The sequence below is a fragment of the Engystomops pustulosus genome, chromosome 2, assembly GCF_040894005.1.
Source record: "Engystomops pustulosus chromosome 2, aEngPut4.maternal, whole genome shotgun sequence".
NCBI classification, from domain to species: Eukaryota; Metazoa; Chordata; class Amphibia; order Anura; family Leptodactylidae; genus Engystomops; species Engystomops pustulosus.
In genome coordinates, this window is record NC_092412.1 from 247,794,559 (window position 1) to 247,806,848 (window position 12,290).

Sequence of the window (12,290 nt, forward strand, 5' to 3'; positions counted from 1 at the left end):
GACTAAAGTACAGTAAATTACCAATATCCAGAGGTCCGTTTATAACTAGTGGTCGTCTGTAAGTCGGGTGTTCTTAAGTAGGGGACCGCCTGTATATGAATATAATATATGTAGTATATTTAATCATATATAATCTATGTAGTATATGTAATATAATGTATGTACTAGAGCAGTTTTCGTTATTCTACAATAAAAACTCTGATAACACAAAGCAAAAAGTTGAGGCAAATGTCCGGTTTTCCCTTCTTTTCTCAGGCCTTTCCTATACCATGATCCACAAAACAAGGATCTATCGCTTCTCGGCAAATTCTTCAATCACCCAAATCCCAGGGCCGGTAAAGTGGCAGCTTACTTCTCCCCTTTGCTTATATTGGAAAGGTGAAACACAACGGAGCTTTCTCTGCTCCATACGACTGTGGCGTTCTTCAAAGCTTGTCCATCTGCTTACATTTAGCGGCCGGGCTGCAAGCGTTTCATAGTGAGCTCCCTACGGGGCGAGACGCTGAGATGTGCCCCATAAGGCTTAGAAAGATTTAATGGGAAAAATGTTTGAGGTTTGGGAACAACAGCAGGAGGCAGCGACTGACGCCCCGGATTACAGCGCCGCCGCGTAAAGGTAAATGGCTTGAGAAGGGAGTGATGCTGGAGAAATCAGCCATGACCGGCCCGATACGTCAACTTTCTGTCTACCCTAAGTCCTCGGCTGATAAATGGATGCAAAGGTTTGAAGACCTGATCCAGCGGAGGATGGAGAGACGTGAAGTATAGAAATAGACACAGTGTAAATGCGAGGAAGTCGTTGGTTTTAGGGAAGATGGGAAACATATGCTGGTGTGAAAGAAAGCCCCCCGAAGAAGAAGAAGCGAAGGGTTACAGTCAGCAGTTATTAGAACCCGGCAACGGCAGAATGAGCTACGAGGTGACAAAGCCGTCTGACTCCTTCAATAAACTCAGTTAACCTTCTGTACGCCAAGTACTCCGCTGCGGCAATTGTGTGCGCCCACTGGTATCGTTCCGTAATTAATCAGTATTCTGACACACATAGGGAAGCGTTAGTGGAAGCTCCACCATGGACATGTCATGTTTGAGGGTGATCAGTGATAGGCTCTAGTCTGTGAGCAATGGTGTGGCAGTAGTGATGACAGCGCTCATAGTGGAGACTGAGCCCCATAGTGCTTAGAGTCCACCTGTTGGAAGATGTCTTCCCACGTTCCTTCTCATTCTACCCATTGTACTGTCCAAATCCTTTCCTTGCCCTCCATCTTGTTCTGCCCACAACACAATAGACTGGGATGAAGACTCCGTGGTCAAGCTTGTCCTGCTCCCACCAGAGTATACTAGACTGAAGACTTTGTTGTCAATCTTGCCTTCTCCCACCACAGTAGACTAGGGTGAAGATTTTGTTGTCTATCGTGTCCTGCTCCCACCAGGGTATACTAGACTGAAGACTTCTCCCACCACAGTAGACTAGGATGAAGACTTTGTTTTCTATCCTGTCCTGCTCCCACCAGGGTATTCTAGTAGACCCTGTTGTCAATATGTTCCTACTCTCACCACAACCCATAGGGATGAAGACTATGTTGTCCATCTTGTACTCTCCCACCACAGTAGACTAGGATGAAGACTTTGTTATCAATCTTGCTCTTCTCCCACCAAAGTAGACTTGCATGATGACTGTGTTGTCAAACTTGCTCTGCATATACCACTGGGAAACCACCACTCAGTTGACCAACCCTACTACCTCCACCAGTATACTGGGACCCACAACTGTGTTGTCCATCTTGTCCCACTCCTGCCACAATATACTGGGGCCCACCACTCTGATGACCAGTCCATCCCTAACAAGATACCCTTCGACCCACCACGTTATGCACCGACCATTCAGTATGTGAACAAGTGTTGGATAGATAGTGGGATCATAGAAGCCTACATGTTACCTTACATAAAGAGGGAAAATTCTTGGCTTTCCTTCAACCTGGTGTAAAAGGTTTAGTTCATCGCTCTTACTTTGTCATATAAGTGGCATGTTCACACTGCTCCAGGGACATACTTCGCCCCAAATTTCTATAGTACAACATGTTACAACGAGGTCTATAGACATAACAAACATGGCCACAGCACCAATTAGATGGTGGATAATGTTTACCTCATATCCCGGAAGTGTCCTCACAGCCTCCACAACAGCCATGGACATCAGATGCTGGACAAAGGCGATCCTCTGCCCCAGGGGAGAAGACAGGGGGATGGTGACCAGCAATGTCATTAAGGCACATCCTCTAGGGCTCAGCCAGATGTTCCCACCCCGACCTGCAAACAAGCAGTGAACCCCATTATATGAAAGAATTTACTAATGATGTGTAGAGAAATGTGTAGTAGTCTATGGTGTTCAAAATTTAGATGTATAGAATATGTGAAGTTACATTCATAAAATGTCTAAATACAGAGGCACTAGTATAAAAAGACAATACTCACCTATCCCCGATTCCCCCGCACTTCACTTCCTGTCGTCTCTCGATGTACACAGGAAACGCTTAGATACACCTACTCAGACAATCACTGGAGAGACAGTTAAAACACCTAAGATAGTGATTGGCTGAATAGGTTTCTCCACCCACTTCCTGTGTTTCAAAAGACAACAGGAAGTGGAGTGCATCATCATGATCAATGCAGAAGAAGATCGTTAATAGATAAATATTTTATGTCGGGGGACCCATGTTCAAACACTGATTCTCTGGAAACCCCCTTTACGTGAACCGATAATTGGGAAGATAGAAGCCATCTAAAATTAGCACTAGAATATCTAGTGTCTATCGTGTTCACCCATACTCCCTCTACCAGGATTATACATGGAATATACATCACTTTGGATTGAGGGCCAGAAGCTTCACTTTTGAATTTAGAAGAAAGATTTGGCCTAAAACCTTCACCTATGAGAGGTTTATAGTGACCTTCTCTACCAAGGACACTGACAGACACGGACCCTAGGCTGAAAAAAAACCCCCATTCATAAGTACAACCGATGACCTCACTAGGAAGCAGTGAATCACTAGGCGTTACAGGCAGTGACCCGTGACGTCACATATAACCCCGCAGGGCAAGAGAAATCTGTCATATGTCTCTAAACCTACAATAACAGTCAATGGGGTGAAAGGGAGTCAATGGTTAAACTAAAAAAACAAGAAAAAACAAACAACTTGACACCAAATTCAGAATTTTCTTTCAATAAACATTCTTGAAGGGATATTGACACTTTAGACATTGATGAAATATCCACATGATGGGTCAAATATATCATATGTTTGGGTCTTATGTGAGACTCGGACCTACTCTGAGAATGAGGACCCTCTGACTATGAACTCAGTTCTAGGTTTTGAATAGACTTGGATTATGGGGTCGGAGTCTGTATATTGTAGGGAGTTTGGCCCAATTTCACTTAAAAGCCTCTGGGAGGTCTGGGTAGAAAATTTTATGTTATACTGTACCTCCAGCTGATCAAATGATCGCTGCAGCCAATCACTGATCTCCCCTGAGACCGTTCCTGTTCCTGTAATCCCCGAATCCACTGATTGGCTGAAATGGTTACATGACTGCCAACATTTCCAACTCCATTTCCAAGATGGATTAAGGTAAGTATATTATCTCTCCATTAGGCATTTGTAGTGAATATACCTAGTGCCCTCTATTGTGCTCCTGCTGTTGAGTACAGAGGGTACAGAAAGTATTCAGACCCCTTTAAATTTTTCAGCCAAATCGGTAACTTTAAAAAGGTTCATTAATGAACACTCTGTCCCCATCTTGACAGAAAAAAACAGAGATCTAGATATTTTTGCAAATTTATTAAACAAGACAAACTAAAATATCACATGGTCATGAGTATTCGGGCCCCGGTGATAAGTATTCGGCCCCTGGAGATGAGGATTTATGCCCCCGGTGATCAGGATTTTTTCGCCCCCGGTGATGAGTATCGGGCCCCCGGTGATGAGTATCCGGCCCCTTTGCTCAGTGTTGAGTAGAAGCAGCTTTGGAGCTGGTGCAGCCTGGAGTCTTCTTGGGAAGATGCTACAAGTTCCTCACCCCTGGATTTGGGGATCCTCTGCCTCTTCCTTGCAGATCCTCTGCAGTTCCCTCAGGTTGGATGGTAAATGTTGGTGGAGATGCTCAATTGGGTTTAGGTCCAGGCTCTGGCTGGGCCGGTCAGGAATGGTCACAGAGACGTTCTGAAGCCTCTGCTGTGCTATTTTAGCTGTGGGCTTAGGGTCATTGTCTTGTTGGAAGGTTCGGCCCAGTCTGAGGTCCAGAGCATCTGTAAGAGGTTCTCATCCAGGATATCCCTGTACTTGGCCACATTCATCTTTCCTTCCATTACACCCGGTGGTCCTGCCCCCATAACCTGATGCTGCTCCCTACGTGTCACTGCTGGGATTGTATTTGTCAGGTGATGAGCGGCGCCGGGTTTTCTCCACCGCTTAGAATTAACACCAAAAAGTTCAATCTTTGTCTCATCAGAGCAGAGAATCTTATTTCTCATAGTCTGGGTCCTTCATGTGTTTTGCACACTGTATGCGGCTGTCATATGTCTTGCACTGAGGAGAGGCTTCTGTCGGCAGACTATGTCATAAGACCCCAACTGCTAGAGGCTGCAGTGGTAGGTGACTCCCATCTCCCTACTGCATCTCTGGAGCTCAGCCACACTGATCTTGGTGTCTTATTTTCCACTATTACCAAAGCTTTTCTCCCACAATTGCTTAGTTTGGCTGGACGGACAGAATGAGGAAGAGTTGTGGTTGTCCCAAACTTCTTCCTTTTAAGGATTATGGAGGCCACTGTGCAATTAGGAACCTTGAGTGCTACAGAGATTCTTTGGAACATTGGAAGGATCTGTGCCTTGCCACAATTCTGTCTCTGGGCTCCTTGGGCAGTTCGTTAGACCTTATGATTCTCATGTGCTCTGACATGCACTGTGAGGTCTTATATAGACACGTGTGTGCCTTTCCTTATCAAGTCCAATGAGTTTATTGGACTCCAATAAAGAAGCAGAACCATCAAGGAGGATCAGAAGGAAATGGGCAGTGAGTTACATATGAGTGTCACAACAAAGGGTCGCAATACTTATGACTATGTGATATGTCAGTCTTCTTAAATTGGCAAAAATATCTAGATATCTGTTGGGGGTGGGATGGGGTGCAGACTGTTCATTAATGAGCAAAAAACATTTTTGATCTTACATTTTAGGACAAACCTTATGAGAGAAACACAAGGTAACAGAAGCACCAGAAGCAGAACACGAGGGACCAACTAGGTTGTCTCATTACATATGTAATGTATAGAAAAGTTTATCATTTGCGTGAATGAGGACCTTAAAAATAACACAGAAAAATTGGATTTACAATTGATGATTTTAGCTTCTCCCCTGCAGAGGTGTCCTCACACTGCTGTGCCCTTAGCTCTCTGAATTTAGGTGTTCCACAGCCCCGCTCACTGCTCTGAGTGAAAGCTGTAGTATTCAACTTGAAGCCTGTTATAACTTTAACGTATAGGAGGGGAACCGTGGAGAAGTTCAATGCAGACAGCACTTGTGTGAGGACAAGTCTCCAATGGATTTAGAAAAGTTGCAATCCTGGAATATCAATTCATATTTCACAGTCCAGCTGCTACTAACAGTGGCTGCAATACCTGACACTGGCTGCAGAGATTACAGAGCACAGCAGTGTGAGGACATAGTCCCATTGTACTTGGGGAGACTAAAATATAAATCCAATTCTAAAAGCTAAAAACTGAACTTTGTGTTGTCATAAAGAGTCAATGTCATGAAACTGAAGACACAGGAAGGAAAAGTAAAACACCAGGGATTCCGCAGAGCAGGTTTTCTTAAATTGAAAGACGTCCCCTGACCTTTGCCTTGAGTCTGCCGAGTTGCAATAGCGATTAACCCCATTTCCTTTGGTTCGTGAAACATCAGCCTGAAAGTGATGGGAAAATAAGCGGTCAGTACACACAGGAAGCAGCGACACATAAAACCTAATCACCTGTGAAATGAGCCATCAGCAGCCAGAGGAGAGACCACATCTACATGTATAGCAGAGCCGAACCGCTCAGGGCTCCTCCCGCACCCTCACACACTCAGCTCTGCTACATCTGTACAACCAAACTGCTCCCTCAATTACTTACAGTCTGCAATGCGAATAAGAAAAATTCTGTACAAGAAAAAAGCCGTAATACTAAGAACCAACAATAAGGAGGTTCTGCTGCATCTGACAAACTCATCTCAGCTACATCTACATATCTATCCATCTAATATTGAATGTCCATCTATATGGTCTATCTAGCTCACATCTATCGTTATATCTATTATTCTATCTACAATGTCTACAATATCTATGTATGTAACTACCTATCACATATCTATCTATCTCATATCTGTCTACAGTGTCTATTTCATGTCTATCTATCTCATATCTATCTATCTATCTCCTATCTATCTATCTATGTATCTCTCATATCTATCTCATATCTATCTATCTATCTCATATCTATCTCCTATCTATCTATCTATCTATCTATCTATCTATCTCCTATCTATCTATCTATCTCCTATCTATCTATCTATCTCCTATCTATCTCATATCTATCTATCTCATATCTATCTAATATCTATCTATCTATCTATCTATCTATTTCATATCTATCTGCCTATCTATCTCATATCTATCTATCTATCTATCTATCTCATATCTTTCTCATATCTATCTATCTCCTATCTATCTCCTATCTATCTCCTATCTATCTATCTCATATCTATCTATCTCTTATCTATCCCATATCTATCTATCTATCTATCTATCTATCTATCTATCTCATATCTATCTATCTAATATCTATCTATCTATCTATCTAATATCTATCTATCTATCTCATATCTATCTATCTTCTGCTGAGAGTCTTTGTGGTCCTGGCTGCACACAGTCCTCTCATGATTGGCTCAGTCTGTAAAATGTATATTATCACTGTATATTTTCCTGTAACCTTTAAGAAGACCTGTCCTGTCAATATGGGAACCTAAACCAACTACCGGTCCTTATGGACCGATGGTTTAGGGTCCAAAATCAACTTTCTTGAAGTTTTTACTTTGTAGGTAAGATAAAGCACATCATGCACCAGCACCGCTTCCCGCTATGTTGGGACAGTATGTGCCGTATATACAGGCAGGGTGTAATATGCCGGCTACACTGGCCGGAACGCACAGGCGCCAAGGGAACGGGTCCATAAGGATTCTGCAGCTCAGCCCCATTCACTTTTATGGTACGAAGCTGTAACCAAGTGACAGATAATCCTGACCTCTAAAGGGATGGGAACTGAAAGCTGCCGCCCTCTAAGAGGGGACGCCAACTGGACCCCAACGTGTTTCATCAGTCACTGATCAGCTATGGTACCGAGAGGTCCGCAATACTCCAGTCCCAGAACATCCCAGTACAGATCACCCAACACGTTAGTTTTAATCTAAGACCAAAATTCTGGAGCCTCTTTTCTTACACCTCTGTACCATTCCTCTGTTATTCCTACTGGAAATGATGTCTACATTGACAAGTGGGTGGTACCATCCTGAGGTGGGATCTCCCTATATGTCCCATCATTTGGAATGATCTCACTGGTTTTGGGTGAAAATATTGTCACGCCTCTTTTCATAAGCCCCACCCCTGAATAGCGGAAACCATGCCCCCTTTTGGGGGGCCTTTTTGGCTGTGGGCGCTCCCCATTTTGGGAAGTGTGGGGCACATAAAGAGCCCAGAACTCTGGTAAATTAATTTAGAGCCCAATGGATACAAAAAAAATGTTGCCTGACGTTTGGGGATTGCTATCTAAATAAAGGAATTATTATTATTGTGGGAGACATGTCCTTTGTTCCGAAGTTGGAGATACATGAGAGGTACGGGGTCCTCTCCCTGAGCAAATACCGACCACTAATTTGCTTTCACAGTATGTAGTGCCACACCCCTTTGACAAGGGAATCGCCACACCCAGTTGTCCATATATTCATTCATCTCCTGGAGGAACAACAGAGGAAGGGTGAAAAATCTCCCCCATTTTTACACACAGAATTTCCAGTTCTGATTTTAATCTACTAATAAATCTAATTATACACAAAACGAGCTTTTTAAAAAAAAATAATAAAAAAAATAAATTTGTAATAGAAAACCACAAGTTGCTTCTGTGTTGCCGACAAACCAAAAACATTCAATCTCGGATGACTTCTAAAAAAAAAAAAAAATCCTCCTCATACGAGCCCCCCGATCCGTCCCGCCAAAACAGGGATCACAGTTACACGTCTACCCCCTCCCTCCCACCTCAGGCCCAAATTGGTGTTTATTGTAATATAAACTTTAAGGGAAACGGGAGATGGAAATCTTGAGGGAGCGTCGTAAAAAAATAAAATAAACAAACATTAACAAATTACCGACGCTCCCTGATTACATCCTTTGAATTTAACGAGAGCGTTTATTTCACTTGGCAACGAGTATAATAAGAGGATGACAAAAACAAGATGGCGGCAAAGGACAACCGACCGCGCCACACGTGAATTATCCGAAGAGTATAATAATGGCATGGAGTATAAGATAATAAGACGAGGCTACACAATACACAGGAAGCCGGCGGGATCCCGCGACTACAGTGTGTGCGCAACGTTTTAACGAGAACTGGGGATTCAAAACGATTCCTTTCCCCGAGAGATCTAATTAAGACTTTAATAACATTAACGTTAGACTCCGTGATGAATGGTCTACACATGTAACCATGACGCTAATAGCTCTTTACAGAATAAAAGGTCCTTAAGGGGGCGGGCGGGGGGGACTTTTATTGTACACAGAACCTGAATTAGCAGCGCAACATTCAATCCGGGACAATAGTAATTAAAAGAGAGTTTGCAGCCAGCGCACGGCTTGTACATTGTAACGAAATAACAGAACATTAAGGCTTAAAGGGAAGGTCCACTTGCGTTTTAGACTGGTCCAATGCATCTAAAATGATAAAGGACGCAAAGTTTGAAACAGTTTTGTTCACAGTTTCCTTGTTTAGTTTATGTCGCACCTTAATAATGATCCCTTTATTTATATAGTGCACACAGATTACGCAGCGCTGCACAGAGCTTGTCACATCAGTCCCTGTCCCCATGGGGCTCACAATCTAATCCCCTACCAGTATGTTTAGGAGTGTGGGAGGAAACCGGAAGACCAGGAGGAAAACCACACAAACACAGAGAGAACATACAAACTCTTTGCAGTTGTTGACCTGGACGGGAATTGAACCCAGGACCCCAGCGCTGCACACAGTCCCGGTGCCTGGATCTATGAGTTAGTGTCCCAGTTTTATCAGGATGGATTTTGATGGTAGATGCCTTTAAGCAGGGTTTGTCATCTTGAATTTTTTGTCTATTTGATATTTTGATATTTGATATCTTATCTTATAATAAAAAAGAGTGCAGAGCATGCAGACCGGGGGGGGGGGGCATTAGGCCTCATATAAATAGATGGATATGAGAAATATACAGAAACATATAGATGATAGATATGAGAAATGCATAGATAGATATATAGGAGAGAAAGATATGAGATAGATAGATAGATATGAGATAGATAGATAGATATGAGATAGATAGATAGATAGATAGATAGATATGAGATAGATAGATAGATAGATAGATAGATAGATATGAGATAGATAGATAGATAGATAGATAGATAGATAGATAGATAGATAGATAGATAGGAGATAGATAGATAGATAGATATACAGATAGGAGATAGATAGATAGATAGATAGATAGATAGATAGATAGACAGATAGATAGATAGATAGATATACAGATAGATAGATAGATAGATAGATAGATATACAGATAGGAGATAGATAGATAGATAGATAGATAGATAGACAGTTAGATATGAGATAGATAGATATACAGATAGGAGATAGATAGATAGATAGATAGATAGATAGATAGATATGAGATAGATATGAGATAGATAGATAGATAGATAGATAGATAGATAGATATGAGATAGATATGAGATAGATATGAGATAGATAGATAGATAGATAGATAGATAGATAGATATGAGATAGATAGATAGATAGATAGATAGATATGAGATAGATAGATAGATAAATAGATAGATAGATAGATAGATAGATAGATAGATAGATAGATAGATAGATATGAGATAGATAGATAGATAGATAGATAGATAGATAGATAGATAGATATGAGATAGATAATGGATAGATAGATAGACATGAGATAGATAGATACATAGATAGATAGATAGATAGATAGATAGATAGATAGATACATAGATAGATAGGAGATAGATAGATATGAGAAATGTATAGATATATAATAGGAGAGATAAAATGATCAGCTGTAAGGTGTCTGTAATGAAGCTTTATTGATAATCCTTGTTCCCATGACAGCACAAAATATGGAAAATCCAATTGTCACAGAAAAAATAAATTTTGGCACTACAATTTTAAAATGTATAGCTCCGACTTACATACAAATTCAACTACCAACCCGAGGAACCTATCTTGTACGTAACCCAGGGTATTTCAAGTGCCCAGAAAAAAACCACATAAATCTATTATTATTATCATTATAATCGAGTGTCGCCCATGCCCTCACAATCTGCCTCAACAAGTTTCGGTCTCCACTGTGATTGTAGAATTATAATCGAACACCAGGAAGATGAACAAAACATCCAATTCCTGGATACATGGGCTGCGTTAAAATTGTAAAAAAAAAATTAAAATGTTACAAATAAAAGTACAAAAAAAATTTAGTAAACAAAAAAAATCTAAATTTTGACCTTTTCTTAGAGAAAATGAATTAAGTGGCAGTGAGCGCTACACGGTTAACAAAAAACAGACACATAAATGACACCATCTATAACCCTCATCCTCTGGAGCAAGGTATAATGAAATATAAAAAATATTTTTAAAAAACCTAAAATCTCGGGAATTCTTTGATGCTTCAAATATTTGGCAGTGGCTGCTGAGCCGTATTAATGAGCTGAGTAGATGTTCCTCTGGGCCAAGAGGAAACTCGGTAAGGAGGTAGAAAACATGGGAGGGAAGCGGATAATGCACCGCGGAGACAAATGGAGGCAGACAGATTTATACGTGTGATGCGAGATAACTCCTGGGGCATTACACCACCGCCCCAACACTACAATAAACTGACTGTTACCGTTTCATAGCTCGCAACGTGACATACAGGAGACTGAGACAGCCTGCGAGGGGAACATGTAAACTGCTAAAATTACAAAAATAAGGGGCAGTGGTGAAGTGGATGACGTTTAGGCAGAGAAATTTGTGTGCAATTGTTGGGTAGGGAAGGGTTAAATGGCACCTGCGGCACTGCATGTCATGTGACCACGGTGGTGTCATCTAAGGTCCTTTACCCACTAACATTTGCAAAATCTACCCCATGTATGTATCTGATCACATGAAATCACAGCACAGCAAAGCAGTGAAAATGTGGTGACAGGTTCCCTTTATTCTGTGCAATTTTTGGGCAAGGCCAGCATCACAGAAGGGGAATTTTTGGGTGAGTGTTTGCACAGAGGGTGTGTTGTGTTATTTTTGGGGAAGGCTAGGGTTTCACAAATAAAAATGGGTTGCTTCATCCATCTTTCAGAATAGGGGACCAATCAGAGATTGCAAGTAGATCAGTGCATCAAAAATCGACGATGTGGAATTTAATCCATATTTCATGAAAAATTTGATCTGTCGTGAATGATTCTGAGTTCTGCAAAGCTTTTGTAGAAATTCTGAAGCGACCGGGATGAGGTGCCAGTCTATTCGAGGTCGGATAAGGCTTCCACAACCTGCCAGTTTTGCCACAGAGCCCCAATTATTTCACAAATTCCTTTTTCAAGGACCCTGAGAATGGACTAGGCAAAATAAATGGGGTAATTTAGGGGCTCCATTGTGAGACCGGGAGGACATGGAAGCCCTATCTGACCACCTGAAGCCTTTCTCGGCATTGCCTGGTGCCTCAGGAGTCTCTCAAAAAGTATCCGACCTCCTAGGGTCCAGGGATGAGCACTCTGGTTCACCACTTTTGAGAGACTCCTGGTACAAGTAGCCAGGCCATGCTGGAAAGGATTCCCCAACCTCCTATTTGGACCTGTTCAATCCCAAATGAAACTTTTGAAAACAACTGGATAGATCATGTTATGATAATCTTCTGCTGAACACACGCCTCCTCCTCTGCTCCAGCACCTCCTCTCTGACAG

General features: G+C 41.8%; 1 protein-coding gene across 1 annotated transcript in view; it reads right to left on the reverse strand.

Annotated features, from left to right (window-relative positions):
* Window positions 1–12,290, reverse strand: part of HLCS (holocarboxylase synthetase) — a 128,258-nt gene that overhangs the window by 11,082 nt on the left and 104,886 nt on the right. The window contains exons 8-9 of the mRNA XM_072138744.1: window positions 5,893–5,960; window positions 2,147–2,307 (exon numbers count right to left, since the gene is read on the reverse strand). Of these exons, the coding sequence (XP_071994845.1) occupies window positions 2,147–2,307; window positions 5,893–5,960 (229 nt within the window). The remainder of the gene's footprint in view (window positions 1–2,146; window positions 2,308–5,892; window positions 5,961–12,290) is intronic.